The sequence below is a fragment of the Populus nigra genome, chromosome 18 (assembly GCF_951802175.1).
Source record: "Populus nigra chromosome 18, ddPopNigr1.1, whole genome shotgun sequence".
Lineage (NCBI taxonomy): Eukaryota > Viridiplantae > Streptophyta > Magnoliopsida > Malpighiales > Salicaceae > Populus > Populus nigra.
Genome location: NC_084869.1, coordinates 8,313,220 through 8,339,785, shown reverse-complemented (window position 1 = coordinate 8,339,785; position 26,566 = coordinate 8,313,220). Strand labels below are relative to the sequence as shown.

At 32.9% G+C, this 26,566-nt stretch overlaps 3 protein-coding genes across 4 annotated transcripts; 2 read left to right on the top strand and 1 right to left on the bottom strand.

The window, feature by feature from the left end:
• Positions 1 to 643: 643 nt before the first annotated feature.
• Positions 644 to 3,009, bottom strand: LOC133678383 (protein NRT1/ PTR FAMILY 2.11-like). Its single transcript, XM_062100671.1, has 4 exons — positions 2,786 to 3,009; positions 2,492 to 2,709; positions 1,731 to 2,296; positions 644 to 1,638 (listed from the first exon to the last, which is right to left on the bottom strand). Exons 1-4 carry the CDS (start codon positions 2,862 to 2,864, stop codon positions 741 to 743), a joined length of 1,761 nt encoding a protein of 586 aa, XP_061956655.1. The 5' UTR covers positions 2,865 to 3,009; the 3' UTR covers positions 644 to 740.
• Positions 3,010 to 3,879: 870 nt separating this feature from the next.
• Positions 3,880 to 6,945, top strand: LOC133678959 (ent-kaurenoic acid oxidase 1-like). Its single transcript, XM_062101495.1, has 9 exons — positions 3,880 to 4,171; positions 4,446 to 4,770; positions 5,223 to 5,372; positions 5,547 to 5,801; positions 5,881 to 5,964; positions 6,071 to 6,149; positions 6,254 to 6,360; positions 6,448 to 6,566; positions 6,770 to 6,945. Exons 1-9 carry the CDS (start codon positions 3,927 to 3,929, stop codon positions 6,858 to 6,860), a joined length of 1,455 nt encoding a protein of 484 aa, XP_061957479.1. The 5' UTR covers positions 3,880 to 3,926; the 3' UTR covers positions 6,861 to 6,945.
• A 7,044-nt stretch (positions 6,946 to 13,989) lies between these two features.
• Positions 13,990 to 21,128, top strand: LOC133677909 (LRR receptor-like serine/threonine-protein kinase FEI 1). Of its 2 annotated transcripts, XM_062100044.1 has the most exons (14): positions 13,990 to 14,121; positions 14,270 to 14,426; positions 14,577 to 14,712; positions 14,793 to 14,864; positions 14,992 to 15,063; positions 15,207 to 15,278; positions 15,360 to 15,431; positions 15,550 to 15,621; positions 16,231 to 16,337; positions 16,437 to 16,610; positions 16,689 to 17,021; positions 17,819 to 18,073; positions 20,500 to 20,633; positions 20,749 to 21,128. In XM_062100044.1, the coding sequence occupies exons 2-14, from the start codon at positions 14,339 to 14,341 to the stop codon at positions 20,971 to 20,973; spliced, it is 1,812 nt and encodes a 603-aa protein (XP_061956028.1). In that variant the 5' UTR covers positions 13,990 to 14,121; positions 14,270 to 14,338; the 3' UTR covers positions 20,974 to 21,128. The 2 variants fall into 2 exon arrangements, with proteins under 2 accessions (XP_061956028.1, XP_061956029.1); XM_062100045.1 differs by lacking the exon at positions 13,990 to 14,121 and having other exon boundaries at positions 14,157 to 14,426.
• The last annotated feature ends 5,438 nt before the right edge of the window (positions 21,129 to 26,566 follow it).

Here is a 26,566-nt window from a genome sequence, read left to right as displayed (position 1 = left end):
CAAGATATAGTTGTGTTATTGATGAGTCCGTATCATCCAATAAATGACATAGACATAGCTAAATAGATAAGTTATGTTGATATATTTTGGGATTTCAACTTGCTTTGTTGAGGCTTTTTGTGATTATAAAATGTAAAAATTGATTGTGTTTGGTTATTGTGGTTTTTTACAGGTATTTTTAAACGGGATGAAATTTTGGATATAGTTTTTAAATAGAAAAAACTCTACCCAATTTTTTTTACTCTCTAAAATCATTAGCTAAATTAAATGGAAGATAAAAAAAATCTCATAAGAACCATTTTTTGTTAGATTTTAGATTTAGGAGAATTTTGTTATTGGATTTTTGTGGAATTGTTGCTGGATTTTTATGAAATGACTGGGAGGCTACTGAAATTTAATTGATGTCACAATTTTAAAACATGATATTAATTAATAATAATAATAATTTAAAAACACAATATGAATTGAATATTACAGTTTAAAAACAGTTAAATAGCATAATATGTCTCGTAAACCTGTTCAATTGTTTCAGTAGAGTAGTAGTAATATAGCATAAACGTGTTCAGTTATTTTATCAGAGTAGCAAGTTATTTGCCTCTGGCTAAAAATCAAAGCATACCTAATTTCTATCAAAACAACAGGGCACCTAATTATTATTTTTTCTTATTACAAAGAAGAGGCTCAAATACGAGACATTTTGAGAGGAGCTACTACGAGTTGATCTACATGGCCATTGGGAACTAATTTCTTTTAAACACGAGGTTTTCGCCAATTTCAAGAGTATTGCTAGTACCATCATTTCCTTTGTACTTGTACCACTTTGCACAAACTATAAAGTAGCCCATATTTATGACTCCGAGAGCAGCAACCAGGTAATAGAAGAGGTCCAATCTTCCCTTGTTAAGATCTTCAGGCAACCAATCCCCACAAGCACTCTTTCTAGTTATTTGGTGAACCATGGATATCAAGAATCCACTGAGGTAACTAGATACTGCAACACCAACAAACGATAAAGACCCACCGATGCTTCTCATGTTTTCTGGGAATTGCTTGTAATACAACTCGATTTGTGCTATAATTGTAAATGCCTCAGAAATTCCTATGAGTATCAGCTGAGGTGCCAACCACAGTGCTGACAGAGAGGATACATTGACATTACTTCTCGAGTCTACCCCTATCGGGCTACTGATTGCCAAAGCTCTTCTTCTCTCTTCCACTATGCCAGATATAAGCATTGTGACTATGCCTAGAGCCATGCCAACGCCCATCTTTTGGAGGATTATGATTCCACCTTCTTTCTTAGTGTACTTGGCGAGCCATGGAACTATGAGGCGATCGTATATAGGTATCCAAATGGTTAGACCAAGCATGGAGAAGATAGCATATGAAGCTGCTGGAATCTTGAAATTAGTATTGCCAAGGCCTCTATTGGATTGAAGGGCCTGGAAGACTACATAGGTTTGCTGCTGAATTAAACCAATATAATATAAGAGAGCTGAAGCCCATATGGGAATCACTCGCAACAAGCATTTTACTTCCTCTACTTGTTGCAAGCTGCAAAGTCTCCATGGAGTGGCTGTTGACTCATTTGACATAATTTGGTCTTCAGTGGTCAAGATTGCAGCTTTGTCGAGAAATCTGACAAGCATACATCATCATTTTGCTATGGTAACAATAAAGAGTCATTAATTAGATAGCATATAGAAATCGATATTTTGTTAATTAATTACCTGAATTGATCAGTATAGGGAAGGTTGGAGTTGATGGAACGGGCTGGGATATGGTTAAAAAGGGAGAGCCATGGTTGCTCCGGTAGCTCGAGTTTCCTCTTCTTGATTGCAGCCACTATTACCTGCACCACGCTTGTTAAGGGGCTTCCATCTGGTTTAACTTTGACATAAATCCTTGAACCAGCGAAGAAGAGCACACATGAACAGAACATCAAAAATGCAGGGATTGCTAGCCCCCAAGCCCAGTTGATATCTGACTGTACATACACTACGATTGTCAAGGATATCATCATGGCAAAAGTGAAGGTGAAGTAGTACCAATTAAAGAAGCTGGTGATTCCTTTCCTTCCTGATTCGGTTTGGGGATTAAATTGGTCAGCACCAAAAGCCAAGTTACATGGCCTAATGCCGCCACCTCCAATTACAAGTAGTCCCAGGCCACTTAATAGAAAAGTCATTTGCCATGGCGTTAGTGCAGGGCATGCAGCAGTATCTTGTGTTCCACTTGCACATTGGGGTGGGTGTAGCTTTGAGATTGCCGCTGTTAGTGTTATTACCACCATCCCCTTCAAAATACAACAGAAAAACTTTGATCTCTATCAAACTAGTTGCACAAGATTGAGATTAAGACTAATAACATCGATGCTTTATGCTCTTACTTTGTAAATAAACTCTATCAAATGTCATATGAATGTATGCTTGATTCTATATGTTTGAGAAGCTCCTCAATAACAATAATAGTAGTGTTAATTGATTTATACCAGAAAAGAGGCTATGGAAGCAAATGCCAGTGTCTTGTAACGACCAAAGTAAGTGTCACAGAGGAAGGCTCCTAATAATGTAGCAATATTGGTGGTACCATTGAAGATATTTATAAGAGTAGCAGCTGTAATGCTTTTCATGTGGAAAACGGTAGTAAGATAGACCAGTAAGTTGGACAAGGTTCCTGTACTCCCCAGCTTCTCAAATGTCTCATTACCTGCATTTGTAATATGTTACTCCATCTAGGTGAAAAATCCAACTAAGAAATGAAGAAAAACACCCCCAGGCCTTACCTATAACAAAAGGCATGGCTTTTACTCCTCTGTAGTTCTCACGATGCTCATCTGCAGGCTGCTCCATCATGCTATCCATCCTTGATCCACTGGATTTTCTCTCCTTACCGTGTTTATAATACTAGCTATCTAGCAGAAGATACGTGGAGAGTTGCTTTTCTTTTGGTAAATAATTGTGGGGGTGCTTAATGTGATGATATTATTGATTTCCAATTTGCAAAGGGCCAGCAATGTTGACCAAATTTGCACTGACAAACAAGGTGTCAACATCTTCACTTAATGCATGTTCCAGATGTGTGACTGCAAATTAAACAAAAGAATAAATAAGCAAATAATTTTCTTTATGAGTTGTAAAGAGCCTCTCGAGGTGCAGAATAACGATGTTAATTCTTTATTATTATAATTCAATGGAAGAAATTGCAGTTAAACTTCGTTTATGTGAAGAAAATATACAAACTTTAGACTAAACTACTTGTGTACGGAATAAATAATCGATCATATCACTCTCTGATATCACTGAGACTGCTGTGTTTTTCAACGAGGAAGATATCAGAATGGTTGAAGTTACAAGGTCTGTATGTTTCAATAAAAAAAATGAATGGTTGGAGATTCGAAAATCTTGCTTCTATAAATATCTTGGAGAGGCGGGAGGATTCGAAGACATCACTACTGTCTTTTTTTTTTTTTAATTCGAAGTTACATCTCTCATGTTTAATACACTAACATAGAGACAACTAGTAAGTCGGTCGCGGAGAAAGTTTTTGGTAATGATATTTGTTGCTACCAAAAATAAAGGAAAAAACATAAAATAAAAATATATATAAAAAATATTTTGTGTCTTTTTAAATAATTTTAATATATTAATATTAAAAATAATTTTTAAAAAATAAAAAATATTATTTTAACATATTTTTAAATAAAAAATATTTTAAAAAATAATCACAATCATATAACCATCCCGCTTGCTGCCTTTTCACTCAGTGTAGTTGTGCTGTTTTGTCTGGAAGTGGGATTGGTTACCACAGAATCATCCTCGAGGAATCTTTCCATTCCAGAAATAGGTATAATTAAGGGTATAAATAGGGTATTAGAGTTAGGTCATACTTATTAAAGAAGATATATAGCTGTTGCATGTTTTAAAATGGAAATTACAATAGGTGTATTATTAGCCTGCGTTATTGGATCCCTGCCGTTGTTGGGTTTACTAACGTGGTGGTGGAACGAGATATGGTACGTTCTCCCTCTGAAATTTCAACTTTCCGGTACTGCTACGAAGTTACCACCTGGCCATCTGGGATTTCCCTTTGTTGGCGAGATGCTTACCTTCCTCTGGTACTTCAAAATTCTTGGCCGCCCAGATGATTTCATCAATTCTAAGAGACGCTGGTAAGATCATGATGTCATTCTGCGGCTTTTTTTTTCTTTTTTCTTGAAGCATAAGAGTTTCGCACCATTCATTTTAATATATAAAACTAATTTTTTTTAGTGTTACTGTTAAGGAAGGATGGAGTCTTAAGAATATGGTATTCCTGATTTAGTTTTCTAATATTCATATGGATTGAAATATATAATCAGTATCCAATTTCTACTACACTCTCGGTCGGCACTACCAAAGCAGCCTCCATGCATGGACTAATTAACATGATTTTAAAATGATCAGGTACGGCGACGGAGTAGGATTGTACAGAACCCACCTTTTTGGATCACCGTCAATCATAGCATGTTTCCCAGCAGTCAGTAAATTCATTTTCCAATCAAATGACATATTTATTTTGAAGTGGCCAAGCGTGGATATTTTAGGCCAGAATTCTTTGGTAGTAGTTCAGGGAGAGGCCCATAAAAGACTTAGAAACCACGTGACTAATGCTATCACTCGGCCAGATGCTCTTTGCCGCATAGCTGCTCTCGTACAGCCGAGGATGGTGGCTGCCCTCCAATCATGGGTCGATAAGCGTAGAATCAATACTTACAAGGAGATTAAAAAGGTGAGATCCATTTTTATAGAAAGAAAAAACTAAAAAGTTCTGTTAAGTTTTATGTCCCACAAGTTTACTTTTATGATTTTCTTCCGTCAGAATTCACATTTGATTTACTACTCATGTTATCTTTTTAATCACATATAGCGGTTTCTTTTCTCTTTTTATGTTTCTTTACTCAAAACATATTTCATGATATTATTTGGAAAATTATATTTATATCCCAGTAACTAATTCTAATATCCGACTTATCATAGATTATTGGAAAATTATATTTATAATGATTCTAGTTGCGTCCTTAATTAGTTGTTATATATATATATATATATATATATATATATATATATATATTGGTTTATTTGTATATATATATATGTATATTTGTTTACGAGGGAGTAGCCTATTTAGATCCTTGAAATATATATTGATTTGTGCACTTAATTATAACAATTAATTAACAGGTAACCTTCGAGAACATTGGGAAATTATTCGTAGGCTTGCAACCGGGACAGCAGTTGGAAGCCATAGATGAGTTGTTTAGGGGGTTGCTCCGTGGAGTTAGAGCTTACCCTTTGAACATTCCTGGAACTGCCTATCGCCATGCTCTGCAGGTTTAAACTAGTTCTCTTTTAACCTGGCCTTATCTGTTTAAGGGGTCAATTTCCTGCTTATGTGACTCACTCTCCAAATATCTGTGAAGGCTTAGATTTGTCATAAGGTGGATAAATTATGGAATATTATAATATAATCTATCATATATCTATCTATGGTGTTAACTGTGACAGTGCAAGAAGAAGCTTGACGCAATATTCAGAGGGGAACTTGAGAAGAAGAAAAGGCAACAGGAGTCTGAGAAGACAAATGATCTAATGGATGGACTGATGCAAATTGAAGACGATGAAGGAAGTCAATTGAGTGATCAAGAGGTGCTAGACAACATTGTTGCCCTTGTTATTGCTGGGTATGAGTCTACGTCTGTTGCTTCAACGTGGGCTATTTACTATCTTGCCAAGTATCCTAATGTCCTTGCAAAGCTACGGGTATGACTTGTACAAGAAATAGCTAGATTTTCGCAAACAAAACTGCGGTTTTCTTCGTTTGACATTTTCTTTTTTATAGGACGAGAACACTGCTCTATGCAAGAACAAAAAAGGAGATTTCATTACAAGTGAAGATGTTGCTAAACTCAAGTACACAAACAAGGTATGGATACATTAAGTAGCTAGGTTTGGTACACCATTCCCTGTCTTTAACTGTTAATAACTATCATTTTACTAATCCAAGCTCTTGCTCTATATTCTTCAAGCAGGTGGTGGAAGAAACTATAAGAATGGCCAACATTGCAGCGTTTATTTTTAGAATGGCCACCAGAGAAGTTGAGTATAAAGGTACCTCTGATCATTAGCTTTTTGGTCTCTTTTTCTCCTGGTAAGTTCTGGAGGATAGTTGAATTGATCGAATAGATGATAAATATCAATGGCTATACACATAGGTTATAAGATACCGAAGAATTGGAAAGTGATTGTCTGGGCTCGATACTTCCATACAAATCCTGAAAATTTCGAGGATCCTATGTGCTTCAACCCAGACAGATGGAATGTAAGTTCAAAATTGCAAATCATATCGGTTACATGAGAAAGCTGAATATTATGCCTGGCTTATCATTATAACAATTTTCTTACATAGGAACCGGCAAGGCCAGGAACGTATCAAGTTTTTGGTAATGGATCTAGAATCTGTCCAGGAAACATGCTTGCTCGCCTACAACTGGCACTTTTTTTACATCATTTGTCTATAGGATACAAGTAAGCATCCAAATCTTTTTTCACTAGTCACATGCTTTGTTAAACGTAATGAATATTGTTTGTAGAAACAATTAACTGTATTGTTATTGTGTTCGTAGTTTTGTTATGTACGATGATGCAAACCTACCTTAATGACATGTATTCTTCTCACCTTGCTATAACATGAACACCCTCTCTCTAATGTTATTGTGATGAAATTTCAGGTGGGAACTACTTAATCCTGATGCTGACATGATTTATCTTTCACATCCAATGCCAGTTGATGGGGTTGAGATTGTATTCGACAAGATTTAATAATTTCTTTCTTATTACTTGTAATGTATAAAATTATTGAATAATAATAATAATAATAAATTATCAGATAAAAAAAGTCAGTTTACTGATTGTGAGACTGGCTAAAAAGGATTTATCGGTGTAGCAGATTAAGAGCCTACATCTACTCTCTTTTAGTATTATGCGTGCTCACGATACATGCCACCAAAAACATAAATGTTTGTTCTTTGTAACCTTCAAAATATAATTCTAATTTAATTATTATAAATAAAATAAATTTGTAATATGATCGTGAAAACCATATTGAACTCAAGAAAAATTTTGTTTAACCTTCCTACAATATATTAAAATAAAAAAGAATGGGGGATTTGAATGAAAAATTAAAGAAACAATAATTCTTATAAAAATAATGAATTGATATGTCGTTAACTTAGTTTAAAGATCCACACATTTATTCCTATAAATTTATTAATAATTGAAGTAAAATAAATATTCTTTCACATCAAGCAAATATATTCAATATTCCTTAAAGCTGAGGGAAATTGATGAGTTTACAAGTAAATTAATTAGACAAAGCTCTCTAATCAATTTCTTACCATCAAACGAATTTATCATTGAAAGCAATTCTCATTCACTCAGCAGTAGTTTTAGGAGTAAAGTCTGTGCATTTATTCTAAGTAAATATTCAAAAGCTTGACAATTTAACTTAGTTTATTCTTCCTTAATAAATCAAGATGAGAGTTGCAGCAATCTAATTAATTATTTTGGTTCTTACTCCAGTCCCTAACAACAATTACGGATTGAAAAAAAACTAGAAAGCATACATGCCATCTCAAAACAATTTAATAAGCTTGAATAATAATCAATAACATAATTCTGAACAAGAAAAAATAAATACTTGAATATGAAAGAATTACAATATTAACGTTAACAAAATCAAAAATGAAAAGAAAAATCATGAATTAATCCAAAATAACATACTCGTCAACAACATTTGCAATTCATAAATTAATAAAACAAATCAAAAAATTATTCAAACAATAAATAGATCGCATATGGGAATTAAAATTAACCTTTACAAGTCATCAAATTCGGTTGGAATGTGAAGAGAATTGCTAAAAAAGAAACATTTTTGGTCCTTAGACTACATGCACAAACTAACAAGTCAGATTGTGAAGCTTTGCTGCTCATGCTGTGAAGGTAAGATGGTACATATGGACCACTCCGTAGGGTGCCTAACTCGTTCTTTTTCTTATTGGTCTGGGAGGTGTCGACCACTTTCACTGGAGATGGGAGATCGAAGGTTGAAAATATGGATGTTGTTGCTTGACAAACTAGACTCCTGTTATTTTTTCTTCTTTTTCCCTTGTGTGAGGGGTTTTTGTTTTTTGTTTTTTATCTTATTTTTATTAGGTCTTTTGTTTAGCTAGACTTTGAAAGAGTCTCTCCTTTCAATCTTTTTATGTGTCAATCCCTTGAAATTGTATGAGTGTCTCCCACTTGAAATTATAGGACTTTGATAGAGTCTCTCCTTTCAATCTTTTTAAGTGTCTTTTATTTATATTGCTTGGAATTCTCTGCAAAACAAGAGAAACTAAACTAAAAAAATAATATTAGGTAATTTATATTGTTTCATTCTTGATTATGGATTTCTAATTAATTAAATCTCATCTTCTTAATGTGTAGGGTCTCTTTCAATAATTTTTCAATTTTGCTTGATTTTCTATTATTTCTTTTATCCTATTTTGCATAATCTCCCATTATTATTTTAACTTCCTAATCACATCAATTTCCTTTTCTTTGTTTCTTTCTCTTCATGTCACTCCCTAAATTCTTTTTTCTCTCTCTTTTTTATTATTTATTTTATCATCATAAAAATATAATTAAATAGAAAAATTAAGGGTAAAAATGGGTTAGGACAATTATGTATTGAGTTAGACAATGAAGATCCATCCTTGGGCATGTCTATCACTAGTTAATCAATCAAAATTTAGGGAGATTAGTGGATTTTCAGGCTCTTTGCAGCCATGAAGTTGACATAACTCCATTGCTTATACTGACTATTCATCTAGCATAGAAAGAATGAGTTTATCAATATTAAAAAAATCTAGTTGGGGTTTTACACAAAACTCTCTAGGAAAAAAGAATTGGTATAAGATATAAAGGTTTATTGAATTCTAATACAAGTTAAAGTTATTTTCCATTAACACATGTGGATCTTAGTAATTTAATCTCTTGCTTCTACTTAGTTATTCTGTTAATGACTTATGCTTCTAATAATATCGTGTCTTTTTAGTTACGTGCATGTTCAAATTGTGTTGGTCAATCATGACTTCGATCACTTGATTGACTAGTTGAATATTCTTTTAATATCGTTGGTCGATCAAGAGCTCTTCCAACTCCATCAATTTTTTTGATTCATGATTGATTTTAGCTCTCTTTTCTTGTTTTATAGTTAGCAATCACTATTTTTTTTACCATTTATTTTAAGTATAAATAATTTGATAAATTGCTCTAATTTTATTTCTGTGGAAATTTTAAGAACTCAAGCGATTTATATATCTTATTTGCTTTTGAAGCTGTTTTATCGAGTAGAGGGGGTCATTCTTCTATTGGCCATGAGTTTCCACTTTCATTTCGAAGCCGAACAAATTGTCGATCCATGAACAAGACTCGCAGAACATTTTATTGAACATTTTATTGAATATTTACCAGATAATTTTAGGTGCATTAAAAAGACTCGCAGCACTATGTAAACGCACGCACAAGCATGTACATTAATTAGATATATTTATCAAACAATATGAAACAAAGGTGGTAATAATATGAGAAAATTCACTTATCATTCATACTATAAAAATATTACTGTCTATGTGGAGGCATATCTCATGGAGTATTTGCTATGTCACATCTTTGAATTGTTCCTTGCACCGTTCATCATATATTTGAAGCCACAGACCGCACCATTGAAAGCAACCACCAGCTTGGTTGCTTGAAGTGCAAACTTGCATCGAATAAAGATTGTCATCATGTTCGAAACATAGCAAGTAATCATTTGGCCATTGGCTTTCAACAGAGTCTATGAATAAATCATCTTTACACTTTTGACCCAAACGGCTCCCTTTTAATGAAGGCCGAGCATGTATGCTTCACCATGATAATCATTGTTAGTGAGCTTTTCTCCTGCTTAATCCAGTTTGGGAATGTGTTTTCAAACCGTGTTTTTTTTTTAAATTAAATTTTTTTATATTTAAAATTATTATTTTTATGTTTTTAAATTGTTTTGATGTGCTGATATCAAAAATAATTTTTTAAAAATAACTTTTAGATTATTTTAATGCATTTCTAAAAAAAAAACTTTAAATTAAAACTGTTATCATGATTTCTAAAAACATGTTCAGGATGAACATTACATTGTAGAGGATTTAACGACATCTTTTACCCTTAATTTATTGAGATTGTAGTAATATAAGACCTCAATTACTGTTTTTGATTTTGATTAAGAATATGTGTCGTCAAATTTGATGGACAAGACTAACATCTCTTACTTACCCTTGTTATGAACAATGTTGTTTTCAAGCAATTTGATTTTTTTTTATTAGTAAAAGAATTAAGAATTGTTTTACAACGACGACGTCGTGTACACTTAGACTAACGGTTAAAGCTGGATCAAATTGGACTGAATGCCTTAATTTGTTTAATAAAAATAATATGAGGATATGATAGAACAAATCGATAATTTAAGTCTTGTTTTAGAACAATCCTAATAGTTTATGGGTAAAATATACTATTAAACCCATCTTGGAGCATGGACCAACCTGATTGGTATTATTGCAAGCAAGCATCATGCAATTGCTGAATTAATATTAGTTGATTAACTAATTCCTAATAACATTATCACAAATAATGAAGTCGAAGAACACAATTTTACTACGTGCATTGATTTAATAAATAGTTTTGGTGGAGAAAATTGTATTCTATTCGGTTGTTCTTACTGATCACAGCAACTCATTAGGAAACATTAATTATACCGTCTCTATAATGAATGAATTTGAGTATGTTTATTTTTGTAATTAAAAGTAACTTTAAAAAAAATTTATTTTTTATTTTATGTTTTCTTTGTTTTAAGTTAATAAGTTTTGGTGTTTTCATATTATTTTAATGTATTAATGTTAAAAATAATTTTTAAAAATAAAAAATATTATTTTAATATATTTTCAAGTAAAAAACACTTTAAAAAACAATCTCTATCGTACATCCGACAACCCCTTTATATCTATCCCAAGGTGTGTGCATTTTCCTAAAACTACGACGTTTAAACTCTGAAGTACACTTTTTCTCGCCGGTCAAGCTTTCTGCATAAAAAGGCGATGCGAGAACGTATTCTCTTATCTAAGCTTTTGCATGGAATGATCCGGTTTATTGGTTAACCGGCTAACCGGCTCACAATTGATATTGGCGGTGATAGTTTTTATTTTATTTTTATTTTTTGCTTTACAAGACCAGCATTGATCTTTTCGGTCGGTCATCAGTTGACCGGCAGATAGTTTGGCATTTCCTTTGTTTTGAAAGTACCCAATTACCATGTTTCTCGTTTCTTGAATTAAACTTCTTCTTTTATTATTTTTTATAAATGAATGTATTTTCAGTTCAAATTCTATTTTCATATTTTTTTTTCTTAATATATATATATATTTTAAATTTAACCATCCAAAAGTTGAAACTAGCTCCCATCTTAAAAGATGATGAATTTGATCTGATTTCTTCAAAAAAAAAAAAAAGAAAATTAATAATAATCTCAATCCTCAAAAACAAAATGGTGTTATTTTTATTCAAAAAGAAATATGTTTGGAAATATATAATCACTTTCCCTCTATTTTCTTATAGGAAAAAAAAACAAAGAAAGAATAAATAAGTTACAATGGTTATCAGGTGTCGAATAAATACAAGTTACAGATTCTTAAAACATGAAATTTGAAAATCTAAGTACTGGAAAATAATTTACAAGAGATTTGAATATGGACGGAAGGACACAAGTATATCTCTAAATCTCTGAGCGAATCAGACATCTTTCAAAGCAGCATCAGTAACAGACCGGTTTCCAAGTCCACTCGCATGTGCACGTTCAGTATGCATACTCTCTACCTCATGCTTAACATGCTCAGAATTTACGTGCTTCTCTACTCTCTCTCTCTCTCTCTCTCTCTCTCTCCCCCCTTTTCTAGTAGTTTGGTGGTCGAAAATTTATTTATTTATTTATTTTTTTAAGAATGAAGTAACGTGCTCAGGACTCCACGAAAAACGAATTCTTTTCTACATTTGGTAATATTACGAGAGAAAGTTAGCGTTTGAAATGTGGATGTATCTGTGTTTTAAAAAAATTTAAATTTTTTATTAAAATTATTTTTATATGTTTTGACTTGTTTAATGTGTTGATTTTAAAAATAATTTTTTAAAAATAAAAAAATATCATTTTAATATATTTCAGTATAAATTTTTTTTTGAAAAACAACCACAACCACACTCAAAGAGTCACAATGATAATTTGATTTTATAGCAGAAAATAGGTTGAAAAATAATAATTATTGGTTATTAATTTACAGATAATATAATTCTTGAGTTACCAACCCTCTTATCAGCCTTACTTAGAATTTATTCATTTAAAAACAAATTACTTAGAATTTATTCATTTAAAAACAAATTCTCTTGCTATGATTGGTTATGTCATGGACATTGATTTGGAAAATAATTTTCAATATTTAAAATATGCTAAAAATCAATTATAAAATTTAAATTGCACCGTGGAAATGGAAATTGTTTTCTATAATTTGAATAGAATGTTTGAATATAAATAAATATATCACTTGAATGAATGTAACTTATTATTATTATTATTTATTTTACAGTCAAGGATTCTTAAGAATATATATATATATATAAAATGAAAACTAGGGGGAGAAGTATAATGAAAAAGGATATAATTTTTTTGTATTATTAAGAAATAATGAACAATAAACTTCAAAATAGTTTAGTTGAGAAATCACTTACATTCTAGCTGTTAACAAGTAACATGGAAAAAAATCTTTTTTTTTTTGAAATATATATTAAATTTTAATTGTCTTGATATGGAGAGCCAAAAAGGACTTTTGTCATTTGAAACCGGAAAAACAACTCCTTGATAATTACGGTGATTTTGAGCGTTTGACAGTGTGGTTGTGGGTATTTTTCAAATAATTTTTTGTATCAAAATATATGCTAATGATGTTTTTTTATTTTTTAAAAATTATTTTTGACATCAGCACATCAAAACGATTCAAAATATACAAATCATATTAAATTTTAATAAAAATAAAAAATTTAAATTTTTTAAGAACACAGCTACAGTCACGTTCCCAGACGGCCCAAATAGCTACGACAATGGCTTTCATGTTGTTGATGTTGGTAATACATGAACCTTCTCTATGTGCTTTTCGGCCTTAAAATTTGAATCCAACCATTTCTTTTTCCAAGCTTATCATGTGAATTAGAGAAATAAATTTGAGTGCGTTTGTTTACACGTGTTTTATAAAAAAAAATTAATTTTTTTATTTTAAATTAATTTTTAGTTTTTTTAATTATTTTTATGTATTGATAATAAAAATAAATAAAAATATTATTTTAATGTATTTATAAATAAAAAAATATTTTAAACAATAATCACTGTCTCAATGGTAGATATTGTTAAAAAAAATAGTAGCGCCCAAGGTAAAAGGATTTCAATAATTAGGTCTGGTAATTTATAATTCTAATACTTTAAAAGTTTTTTTTAATTATTAATTAGAATATAATGATAAAACAATCTATTTTGATTTTTGCATATAAAGTTATAAACTGGAATTTTTAAAAGAATAAAAATAAAGTAAAAAGAATTAAGAGATGTTATAATTTTCCCTTTAATTTTATTAAAAGTACAAAAAGAGTAATGTCGGGATCCATACATGTGGTGGTAATATGTAGCGAGTTTAGAGGTTTGACGTTAGCCGTGAGAGTATGGTTGGGATACTCCTCTGCTGCTATCATGTTATGTTTGAATTTGTTTGGACAAACGGCTACTACTGCTACTTTTTGGCGCACAACTTTCTATACCCTACCCACTTTCGAAAAGTCTGTCTTTCACTCTGCTCATAAAATATACATACCAGAGAATTGGAGGGAGAGAGAGGGCCTAAAACCCCTTTTTCTCGCTAGTTTTAAAATGATTACTTATCTCCACTAGTTTGATCTCTGTAATTTCAGATCTCAAGTAAGTAGCACTCTGGCTTTAGCTTACCCGCATCTGTTTCTCACAGTTTCTTTATCTTTTCCACATTCAAAAAAGTTCTTCTTTCCCCTTCTTTTTTTCTTACTTGGTACACATTATCAGAGTTTCTGTTGTTTCACCACTTTCTCAGGTCTCTCCAGCACTCTTGCTTTGCTTCAAGGCTAGAAAGTAGAAGAAACCCTTTGGTTTTGAAGGGAATATGAAAATGGTTTTGCTTCTTTGGATCTTTTCAGTGTTTTGTTCTGCGACCCTTTTGAGTACTTGCTCCCTTGCTCTCTCTGAAGATGGTAAGAACACCACCATTGCTGTCCCCAGAAAAACCTATTTTCATTCCTGCACTATTTTGAGCACCACTTTTGAGTTTTCTATTTTTTTGGTCAGATGAATGTCTAGATCTTTCTGCTATGCTGATTTAGTCTTGATTTTCCTTTTTCAAGGACTGACATTGTTAGAGATCATGAGTACATGGAATGATAGTAGGAACATCCTTACCAATTGGCAAGCTACTGATGAATCTCCCTGCAAATGGACTGGTATTTCTTGTCATCCCCAAGACCAAAGGGTCACCTCAATGTATGCCCCACTGCCCTGCTTCATATATCCAATTTTACATCCACAAACTTTTAATTTTTCTTTACTTTTGTACGCTTCAGAAACTTGCCTTACATGGAATTGGGAGGGATTATATCTCCCAGCATTGGTAAACTCAGTAGATTACAAAGATTGTGAGTTAAATGCCCATCTCTTCTTCTTCTTCATTTATTTTTTAACTCAAAAGCAAAACAGGAAATGGGTTAAAGCATTTCATGCCAAATTTCCAATTTTTCCCATTAATTTCTTTTGGTGATACAGGGCGCTTCACCAGAACAGCTTACATGGAATTATTCCTTATGAAATTAGTAATTGTACTGAGCTGAGGGCCATGTAAGTATGATTATGAGATTGGGGTTTCCTCTTTCCTCCTGTAATGTCTTTCATTTTCTTTTCATTTTTTTCACTCTCATAGGAGAATGTTTATTAACTTTAACCTCATTTGCAATTGCAATTATTATTGATCATGTCTATAGTTACTTGATGGCTAATTATCTCCAAGGAGGAATACCAGCAGATATTGGAAACCTTTCCCACCTCAATATCCTGTAAGATCACTGATCCTCTTTCTCCTTTGTGGTTCTTATTGTCACAGTCGAGTTGATTTGAATTTTGTTTGTTGAATTTAGGGATTTATCAAGCAATTTGCTAAAGGGTGCCATACCTTCATCTATTGGCCGCCTTACACGCTTGCGCCACCTGTAAGTTCAAATAGAATTTTGGGAATTGAATTCTAGAATTTCAAAGTCTGTATTCGATGCCCTTGAATTGAAACTAGATATTGTACTAATTTATTTATTCTCTGTCTTATCTTTTCAGGAACTTGTCTACCAACTCTTTCTCAGGTGAAATCCCTGATTTTGGATCTCTTTCTACTTTTGGGAACAATTCGTGAGTGCTCTTATCTTTATCCATAATGCTTTTAGCTTTTATTGAGGTTGTGGCAGGAAAGATGTTTCAAAAGAAAAAAAAAAGAGTTTGGTAACAACACTCAATTGTGACAAAAGAGAATGTTTGTTGTGTCTAATTGATGTCTAGTGTTTTCATATGTTTTTATCTAAAGTATAAATTTTAGTCGAATGTGAAACAGTATTGAACCACTTGATTTCTAAAATTTTAAGGGCCGGCATTCCCACTTTTCTGTCTATGTGAAGGCAAGTGTGGAAGTTCCTGTTAACCGTGTGAGTCATTTGGATGTGTTTACTTGATGTTTAAAATCACTCCTTACATTTAACCTCTGACGTCTGACATCCAAGTTTGGTGGAAAATAGAAGGATGTTGGTGACCGTCTGGGTCTACCATATTAATTTATTGGGAGGGATAAATGAGATGAATATTCATATTCTTCAGAATTGGAACATTAAACTGTGTACAAAGTATGTAATATCAGCGTCTCTATTAGTTATATAACATCAGGATGCCTCTTGAAAAGCTTCTTAACTCTTTTTTGGGGATCATCCTCTCCGTTTCTTAGTCTGCCTACTGCTCATTCATGGTTAGGTTTATTGGCAACTCGGATCTTTGTGGTAGACAAGTGCACAAGCCATGTCGAACCTCTTTGGGATTCCCTGCAGTTTTACCTCATGCAGCAAGTGATGAAGCAGCAGGCAAGTTTCATTCGAAATTTTCTGAAACTTTTTGAATGTACATGTAATAATAATATTGGGACTATTTCTATTTTGATCTGAACATTGGTATTTTTTCAGTTCCTCCAAAACGATCCTCTCATTACATCAAAGGGTTGCTAATTGGTGTAATGTCAACTATGGCCATTACACTCCTTGTGCTCCTTATATTCCTTTGGATTTACTTGGTATCAAAGAAGGAAAGAGCTGCCAAGAAATACACAGAAGTTAAAAAGCAAGTTGATCAAGAAGCAAGTAAGCTCAAAGGCTCTAAATTTTATCATTTTCTTCTGTCCTTCATTTCAAGTTACAAACCTCATAAATTTTTGTCAGGTGCAAAGCTCATTACTTTTCATGGTGACCTGCCATATCCTTCCTGTGAGATCATTGAAAAGCTGGAGTCTCTTGATGAAGAGGATGTTGTAGGTTCAGGAGGCTTTGGTACTGTCTTCCGTATGGTCATGAATGATTGTGGCACATTTGCTGTTAAAAGAATTGATCGCAGTCGGGAAGGATCTGATCAAGTTTTTGAGAGGGAATTGGAGATTTTGGGGAGCATCAACCACATAAATTTGGTAAACCTGAGAGGCTACTGCAGGCTTCCAATGTCAAAGCTTCTTATCTATGATTACCTGGCCATGGGCAGTTTAGATGACTTTTTGCATGGTATACTTTCGCTATGTGGTGTTCAATATTGTGGTTTATAAGACACAGTCACACACCCACACATCTATAAAACATCTATATAGTGTTTATAGCGATTAGGGACAGAGTTATAGTCAACAACAATTGTGTAATAGTTTTTTCTCTTTCATTCTTTCTTTCTATATATATATATATATATATATTAAGAACAAGAGAAATAGTTAGGCATTGACAACTTAGTATGATAGTAGAAAACATGGCATCAGTGCTTAATCTTTCTCACTTAACTATAATATTGTAGGCATATGTTAAATAGTAGATTAGAAGCAGCAAACATGATTCACAATGCTTTTAGGCCTTGAAATAAACACTATTGCCTAATATAGAGACTAGGAAGTCACTGAGAAAAATGAAAAGAAATCTGAAGGAACTTTTTAGAATTGCCAAGTGGCTTCTTATCAATGATGATGGTGCTTTAGTGCTTTCTTGTTTAATGTTTAATTCATATTCCCAAAATAAACTGAATTTTGTCATTTGGACAACTGCACCAACAGATCTAGGTTTTACTTTTGTGTTAGGCATTTATGACCAAATGTGGTGTACAATTTGTATTGCACAATTTCTATGAGAGACTTGTTTCGTGAATCTAGCCTATTAGGTAATTTCTACTTTTAATACCAGAACATGTGTGTTGTTTGCTGTTGGAATGTATGCTCAAATATATGGTGATGGACATGCACGTCCCTATCCAAAAAATTTAGCAAGCGCTGATGCGTTTTATTTTTCTTTCTTCTTTGGTCTTATCACTACTTTTTCAGAACATGGCCAAGAAGAACGACTGTTAAACTGGAGTGCTCGTTTAAGAATAGCACTAGGTTCTGCTCGGGGGCTTGCATACTTGCACCATGACTGTTGTCCGAAGATAGTTCATCGTGACATAAAATCCAGCAATATTCTCCTTGATGAAAATTTGGAGCCCCATGTATCTGATTTTGGTCTAGCAAAACTTTTGGTAGATGAGGATGCCCATGTCACGACTGTAGTGGCTGGCACTTTTGGTTATTTGGCACCAGGTGCGTGTTCTTTTCATCATCCTTCTTAAAACATCTCTGAATTGTTTATCTGGAGAGTACTTTCCTGTTGATCTGAGCTATGTCTGATTTGTGGTTAGTTGTTCATGATACATTTCTTTAAGTTTGCCATGTGATGTGAGGTTTTCCTGCAATGTGTGAAAACTTGTCCTGCTGACATTAATGCTCCCTGTTCAACATGACTGTTACTTCTGTGTTCCTTGATAAACTATCTTGAAAACGTTATTTTTAGGAGATTAGGAGATCAAATTAACTGGGACTTTATGCATATGTTCTTGATTCCTTAATATAATAGGGATTCATTATGATTCAGGATGAAGCTAGTCCTGCAAGATTAATATTCGATTACTTAGGTTTGTTTTGCTGATCAAGTTTTTTAATAGCTTTATAAACTATATTTATTATTTAGTAGTTAAATTTATCTGTAATTCTCATTTATTTATTTTATTTTCATATACATATAAAATGTGGATATTGAGGTTAGATGCACTAGATTGAGAATTTTCATATTGACAGTGGTGGCAGTAGGGATTATATTTCCTTACGATGGAATTGTGATTGAATTCTATTCAACGTCTGGAATTTAGAAAGGCCTTCAAAATTGTGAACATCAACATGATCTAGTAAATTGGTGTGGTCCATAATTGACGCTGACATTTTTACCAGTTTTCCATGGGACCATGGCTACTCTTCATTTCTTTGCATTGCATTGACCTCATCACTTAATTGTACTTTTATCTTGTAACTAAGCTCGCTTTTATCTTGTAAAGCTTATAATGTTCATTTGTGTAAACCAAGTGTCAAAGCTGGATGGAGGCAAAGGAAAATAACCATAAGATTGACCTGACCATATTAATTTAGCCGTGTTTCATGTTTGATATTTATTTGTTGTGAGTCAAGTATTGCGATCTCCTTGAGGACTGTTTCACTGAAATGAATATGTAGCCTGGTTCTTGTAGCATGTGCTTCATTGTGTGTTGGTAAACATGTAAATCATAAATTGTGAGGTGCTTTAGACAGAAGCTTTAGTTCATAATTCAAGAAATATATGGTTATGCAAAGCAAACTTAAATGTAGAGCAACATGAAAATGCATGGTTGCTGTGATTCCAAAGCTTTCTGAGCTGACAACTTCACATTGAATTCTTAACTTAGTGACCATGGAGCTGCTCAAGCTGTTCTTATTGGAGAATAAACTCTGGTTGTCATGTATGGCCACATTCAATTAACTGCTGTAGGGTACTCATGCTGTCATTTCATGCTTCTGATTGAAAATTTGTTCAGGGGTTGAAATCCTTAAATCTAGTGTCTTGTCCATCTGCAAGTTTTTATTTTTTAAAAAAAGAGTTTCCTGTCATTTTAATGATTGAAAATGGTGCAATGTTTGTTTGATTGATTTGTGGAAGACACAAAACTAAGTAAAAGTCAGGGAAGAGAGTGAATCGCATTAATGGAAGGTGCTAGTTCTCTTCGAGAAAACCCCCCACCTATTGATAGCACTCAGTGGCAAATGATTTTATTCAGTTTTTTTGCTGAATTTCATGGTTGGTCCTAGTAACTCAGTAGCTAATGATTTTCTTCAGTTTTTAGTTTAGGGAAAAGAAAATCGAAAAGATAATATAGTAACAAGAAGGCACCAATGCTGATTGAAAAAGTAAAGTGTAAATTAGTTGCCTCAATTTTTTGTGGTCAAAATGCTTAATATCTGCTCTGCGTTGACTGCTGATGGATTCTTATGGGGGAGCAGTCTGGATTGGTATGGAACCTTAGTGAATGATTTGAAAGGACTCTTGGATGCCACCTTTTCGTATAATGCTGTCATGGTTAGTTACCTAAAGCGGTAGTTAAATGACAGTTAGTATAGGCTAATCTTGAATATTTAGTAAAACTAATTTAATCTACTATTTGTTATTACCATCAAGCATAGGGCAGAGAGGTAGATGATCCTAAAATTTAGAGAATTACTCATAGGAAATAAATGCTTGTAAGTGTCTCTGTGTTATAAATAATAAATAGAGTGTAATGGTCGTGGCCCAATTGTAGGGTGAGTAAAATAATAGACTGCAACTGAAGAGTAACAGAAACAGGAATTTTTAGTTAAGTGAATCCCATAAATCTAGCAATTCCTTCTCACAGTTCAAATTTATGTCTGAGGCCACTCCTCACTTTCCATTATACTGCTTATATAGACCTTTAGGCATTACTTAGAATTCTATATCTTCAAGAACAATCCATAACTCCTGTTACTGCCATTACTTAGAAATCTATATCTTCAAGAACAATCCACTACTCTGTTACTGTCACAGTGGGAAAATTTTGCAATCCTCATAATGACCAGAATCTTTCATATGCCATAATCCTAAGGTGCAGTGTCACTGATTGATTGTTAAAATTGACTGCTCTGAATAGAGTATCTGCAGAGTGGGATAGCCACCGAGAAATCAGATGTCTATAGCTTTGGAGTTCTCTTGCTGGAGCTTGTAACTGGAAAAAGACCAACTGATCCAGCTTTTGTAAAGAGAGGCTTAAATGTTGTTGGTTGGGTAAGCTTTCATAAACTCTTTCTCCCCTGTGTTCTCTCATCTCAGCTTTGATATTGGCCTGAAAAGAGCAGAATTGTTCAAGTCTAACTTGTGCTGATAATTTAAACTCAAACAGATGAACACCCTATTGAGAGAGAACAGGTTGGAAGATGTAGTAGATACAAGGTGCAAAGATACAGATATGGAAACTCTGGAGGTAATTCTTGAGATAGCAACAAGGTGCACGGATGCAAACCCGGATGATCGTCCAACAATGAACCAAGCATTGCAGTTACTAGAACAAGAAGTCATGTCTCCTTGCCCGAGTGATTTCTATGAGTCCCATTCAGATTATTGTTAAATAGCATGTAGAACTCAGGGCTACATCCACTGAATATGCACATCCAGCTAGATGTATTTATTACATCCTTGGCTTTTCCATTAATGTTTGCCTCTATCTTTGGGGCATGTAAATGAAATTTAATGCAAATGTTGGATGTGAGTGTTGTCTTGCAACTGCTAATTTGCATGGCGTCAGTTTCTTTTACCCACCATGTTACCAGCCATCAAGCACGACCACAAAAATTGTGTTGCTTGGACACTGGAATGCAGACGAAGATATGAAACAAGCTAGGTCACAAATTGAGGGGTAAATTGAAGAATCCTAAAACCAAGTATTAAGATGAAAGAGACTTGATTAAAATCAGGGGTAAATATGAAGAAATTGGAAGTTTAAAAGTTAATTGAGGCGCTGAAAATTGAGGGTTCAAATTGATATAACTAGGAACTTAATCGATAGAAATCTTAAGAAATGAACTTAAATTGCCTGAATTCAACGAAGTTAGAAGCTTAGAGATCCTTTTGTAAAATGAACAAAACAATGCTGTTTCGACACTACTGTTCATTTTCTTACCGGAGTTTCTTTTTTACAGAGCATTTAATGCTCTCTCACGCCTCTAAGTAAGAGAAAAAAAAAAAAGCTCCTTTGGTAGCTCTAATATCGTATTCCCTCCCAGTATGATTCCCGTTGAGTGATTCTCTCTGTAGCCGCTACAACACCGGTTCATAACCACTTACTCGACCAATCTTTACAGCCTAGTTTGAAAGTACAAGGTTGTAGGGTTGGCATTAATGACTGGGATCAATCCAAGAGGATCAAAAGGATTAGGAATTTAGGAGCAGGAAGGATCATATATATTTTCCTCATCTCCTATTTATAGGAGCCCCGTTTAGTTCAATGGGATCTCGGGTTCCAGTAGTAAAAACCAAAAAAACAACACCATTGTTCTCCCCTATTTCAAACAACACCGTCATTCCTCCTCCTCCTCCATTTTCAGCAACCAAATACCAGCCTTAAAAAACAACACAAAACCACCACTCTTCCTCCCATGGTTCAAAAAAACACAAAGCAATCAAACAACCTCCCCTTTTCAAATCGAAAGCTACACTAGCACTTAACACCACACCAGCATCCACACAGTGTGTTTGCAAACACTCAGCCATAAAACATCAGCCAATCTGATCAGATCTCACAAGTCACAACAGACAACACCATCATCTCCAAATAAACACACGCAAGCTACAACCTGCACTTGGTCTAAATTTTTTCTGTTACCGTTAAAAAGCTTTTATACGCTAGACTCCACCACCACACCCTAATTGTTCAAAATCCTCCAACCAGAGATATAGACTTTGAACCTTAACTTCCAAAATCAGTTAACCTCATCAAGTATTCAATAGCTCCATCTAAAAAGGCAGCTTCAGCTGGGGCAAAAAAGAAGTTGAAACGAAATTTATAACAACCTGGTTATTCTGTTTTGGTTTCCAACATCAGTTTTTCAAGTTTCTAGCATCCCTAACAATGGCGTAGCATCTACCCAAGCACTATGGAATATTCGGGGCATGGCAAACGTTCATAAATAATAAGTCTAGGACTTCACGGTTGTAACAGGTATGGGTTTCTCTCTCACTGCTCTTTCATGCCCACCATATCCCGTTTTGTTTTTCTTAGTTAGAAGGCCTGTTACATTGTAGTCTGGCCATTAGTTGTGCTTGCAAGAAAAGCAAAGGTTCTTTTATAGAAGCATGAATTTGTTTTGGAATGAGTTTCTCCCTTTACATAATAGAGAAATATGCTAGTATATTACCCATGGGTTTTAGTTCAGAACATTGCAACTTTCTTTTTGTTTTGTTTGGTTTCATGAAGCTTAATCCCCTGGAATAATAAACGCATGAAGTTTTATAGTGTTTCCTCGTGGTGATGTGTTCATGGACTAAGGCAAAGCCAATAATTTTTTTTGCCCTAGACTACTAAACAAATATGTAAATTTTTTTATCAAAATCATTTATTAGCTCGTCTACATCAATTTATAAATTTAACAATAAAATCTTAATTCAAATAAATTATATGAAATATCAATCTCATATGAAGCATTTATACATGGTACGTTAATTTTATATTGTGTATAAACAGATTGTATATATAAGAAGAAGATCAATTCAACATCTTTTAAAGTTTTAAGCAAATGCTTTAATAGTTGTGTTAAAATTAAGTTAAATTTGGGTGATGGATAATACCAAACAATAAATAAAAAAAGAAAAGGTGTGTTGCTTTTGGTAAATTTTATGAGTTGAATATGTATGGAAACAAGAAGTACTTTACGGTGAGGGAGGGATACGATTTTTGACTTTGACTCTCTTAACTAAAAAAATAATTTAGATTGTAATTAAAATAAGGATGGGTGATTTGATGGATAAAAAATATATATTTTTAGCTAATTTAGTTAAATGTAATTTGGACTGATTTAATATTAGGTCTCGTTTGTTCATTGGAAAGTAGTTTCATTTTGGAAAGTGGATTTCTGAAAAGTGAATTATTTTTCGATATTTGGTAGCGTCATGGAAATAAGTTGAAAAACACTTCTCAGTACGAAATGAATTGGAAAATAACTTATTAATTTTTTGTTTTTAAGTTTATTAAAATAATAAGGAACAAATCTTACAAATTAAAAAGTTGAATGAGAATGAAATTAAAAAAAAATCTAATTTCATAAATTATCTTAAATAAAATAAATAATAATCAAAATAATAGAAATCAAATCTATTAGATAAAAAAAAATTAAAAGATGATGAAATTAAAATAATAATAATTACAATTTCATAAATTATTTCAAATAAAATAAATAAAAATCAAAAGAATGAGGATCAAATTTGATAGATAAAAAATTTCAATTAAAAAAATAATAAGAGAAAAACAAATAACAATCATAAAAATAAGGACCATAGTTAATATAAAAATCAAATTAAATCAAATTCTAAGAAGTGAAATTGAAAAATAAAAATTCAAAACAAAATATATTAGCAAATAATATGATATTTTTAATTTTTTCATAATTTTTGTAAAGTGTTTTTCCCTCAAAATAAAAGGAAAACACTTTCTTGAAAACCAAGTCAAATTTTTCTTTGATTGGAAAGTGTTTTTCATTGACCAATTTTTCTAATAACAAACAAATATAAAAAAATTTAGAAAATAATTTTCAAAAAATCATTTTTCACTAAACAAATAAGTTCTTAGTATAAAAAAAATATTGAAAAAATCTTGACTTGGGCTACAAGTCTACCTAAGCCATCAGCATGGCTCCGCCATTGTCTGTACCTATCTTAGGTAGTGCAAAAACATGCTTGCAAGCTAGCCTTTTACATGAATATAATTCCTTACCATTTAAATCCTTCACGTGGATATGATTTTTGGATAGAGGTTATACACGCATGTTTGGAAATGTTGTCTAACCCATGTTTCTAAAAATTTTAATTTTTTTTATTTAAAATTAATATTTTTTTAATATTTTTGAATTGTTTTGATACGCTGATATAAAAAAAAAAAAAAAAATACTATCTTGATGTATTTCTAAACGAAAAACATTTTAAACTATAATCGTTATTATAATTTCAAATAGACTATCAGAAAGAGAAGATGGTATTTAGTTATCTCATGGGTCAAGCTTTTAAAATGATATTTTAAAAAATAGGTTGTTCTCTTTAGATGATGTCATGACTCCTTTTGTTATGAGCTATGAAATACTAACCTTGGATTAGATAGAAAACTAACCCATGTAGTTGGAATGGAATGGGCTTATAATGTCTAAGGCTGTGTTTGGTTGTGCATAATTTTATTAAAAAAAATATTTTTTTTTCCTCTAAGTGTGTTTGGCAAATATAATATAATGAAATTTTCAGAAAAAAGAAGAAGGTAAGAACCTGCTTTAAATTACTACAAGATTTTGATAATTTAACAATAAGAAAAACCGAATCTAGACCCTAACTTATTATCTCATCAACAATCTAGTATTAAATCTTTTAATTTAATCAATTTTGTATCTAACATTAGTATCTATCTTGGCATCACATCGTACCAAATGTTTAAATACAATTCAGCCATCCGATGAAAAAAAATAAATTCCTCAACTATTCACGACGACGGGTTGTTCTGAGGAAATGGTTGAAAACAAGAAGAGGGGGGAGGTTGTTTGTGCCCTCTGGATGACCCCAAGCCCACCATGACGACGGTCAGCAATCGGTTACTTAAAAAACATAAAATTATGCTCTTCTATACAAAAGATTATTAATTTAAGTGCGCTACAATTTCGGTGAATCGAGAGAATCCATCTAATCTAATCAATTACTAGTGAACACAAATGGGAATGCAGGTCGGGTCTGGTTATTTTCATCAACATCATAAGCCTCCTGCATTACCATTACCATCAACAGCTTTGAGTTTGTACTCTCTCTCTCTCTCTCTCTCTCCCTTTATTCAAACACTACAAGATTTCACAGTTTTATCGATAAAAAATTTCTGTCGGTATGTGATTAAGATTTCATCGGTAATTTTATTCCCGACATCCTCACCGACAGAATACGTCCGTCGGCTTTCCTTTCGTCGGTAATACTAGAGTCCGTCGCTATATCTGTCAAAAAAATAAAAACAATATTTACCGATGGTTTTACAAATGGAAATTGTGCGCCAAAAAAAAGTTTCCCGCTTGAAATATACCGACGGATTTATCCCGTCGGTGATAGTCGACGGATTAATACTGTCGGTAAATTTGTCGGTGAGTGTTTGGGATACCGACCGAAGATATCCGTTTGTACATTCGTTGGTCATTGTGGCAGGTACTGTCAAATACCGATGGATTAAGTCCGTCGGTAAATTTGTCTGTGAGTGTATAATACCGACCGAATATATCCGTCTGTAAATTCATCGGTGACTATGGCAGCTACTGTCAAATGCCGATGGATATATTCCGTCGGTAAAACCCTATGCGATTATTTTTAAATATGTTTTAAAAAAATTATTTAGAATACATAATATAAAATTATATAAATTAATGGTAATAAAAACTAATTATGCAAATAAAATTTTTATTAAACATAAAAAACAAAAAAAATAAAGTTAAATAATATTCATTACAAACTGAATGTGTTTTAAAAAAATATTAAATTAACTATTAAAGTTAAATAATATTCATTACAAATTAACATAATGGTGGAGCTGGAGGAAGAGGAGGAGGGTCGTTGTTATACGGCAAAAAAAAAAGGAGGCGCACATGTATCACCACTCTGTGATTCTATATTTATGACAAATTTGCGAAGCTGTTCATGATCCACTTTTTGTTGTACATACCGTTGTCCATCCTTCGCTTTTTGTTGTGCATGCTCCGTTTTGAGTTGTGCATCCGCCACTGATAGGTGGTTGTATTTTTCGATGAGCTGAGCCGTGTGTTGCTACAAGGCCACGAACGCCTTAGATTGGGTGCTCGATACTGATTGGGAGCTCCCAATGGTTGAAACACTACGAGTCGCCCACAAGTTCTTGACCATAGTGTTGGAGAGCCCGTAAACCTGATTTTTTTCGGGTCCACCAGACGATCCAACCTCCATCCACAATCCGGATCGAA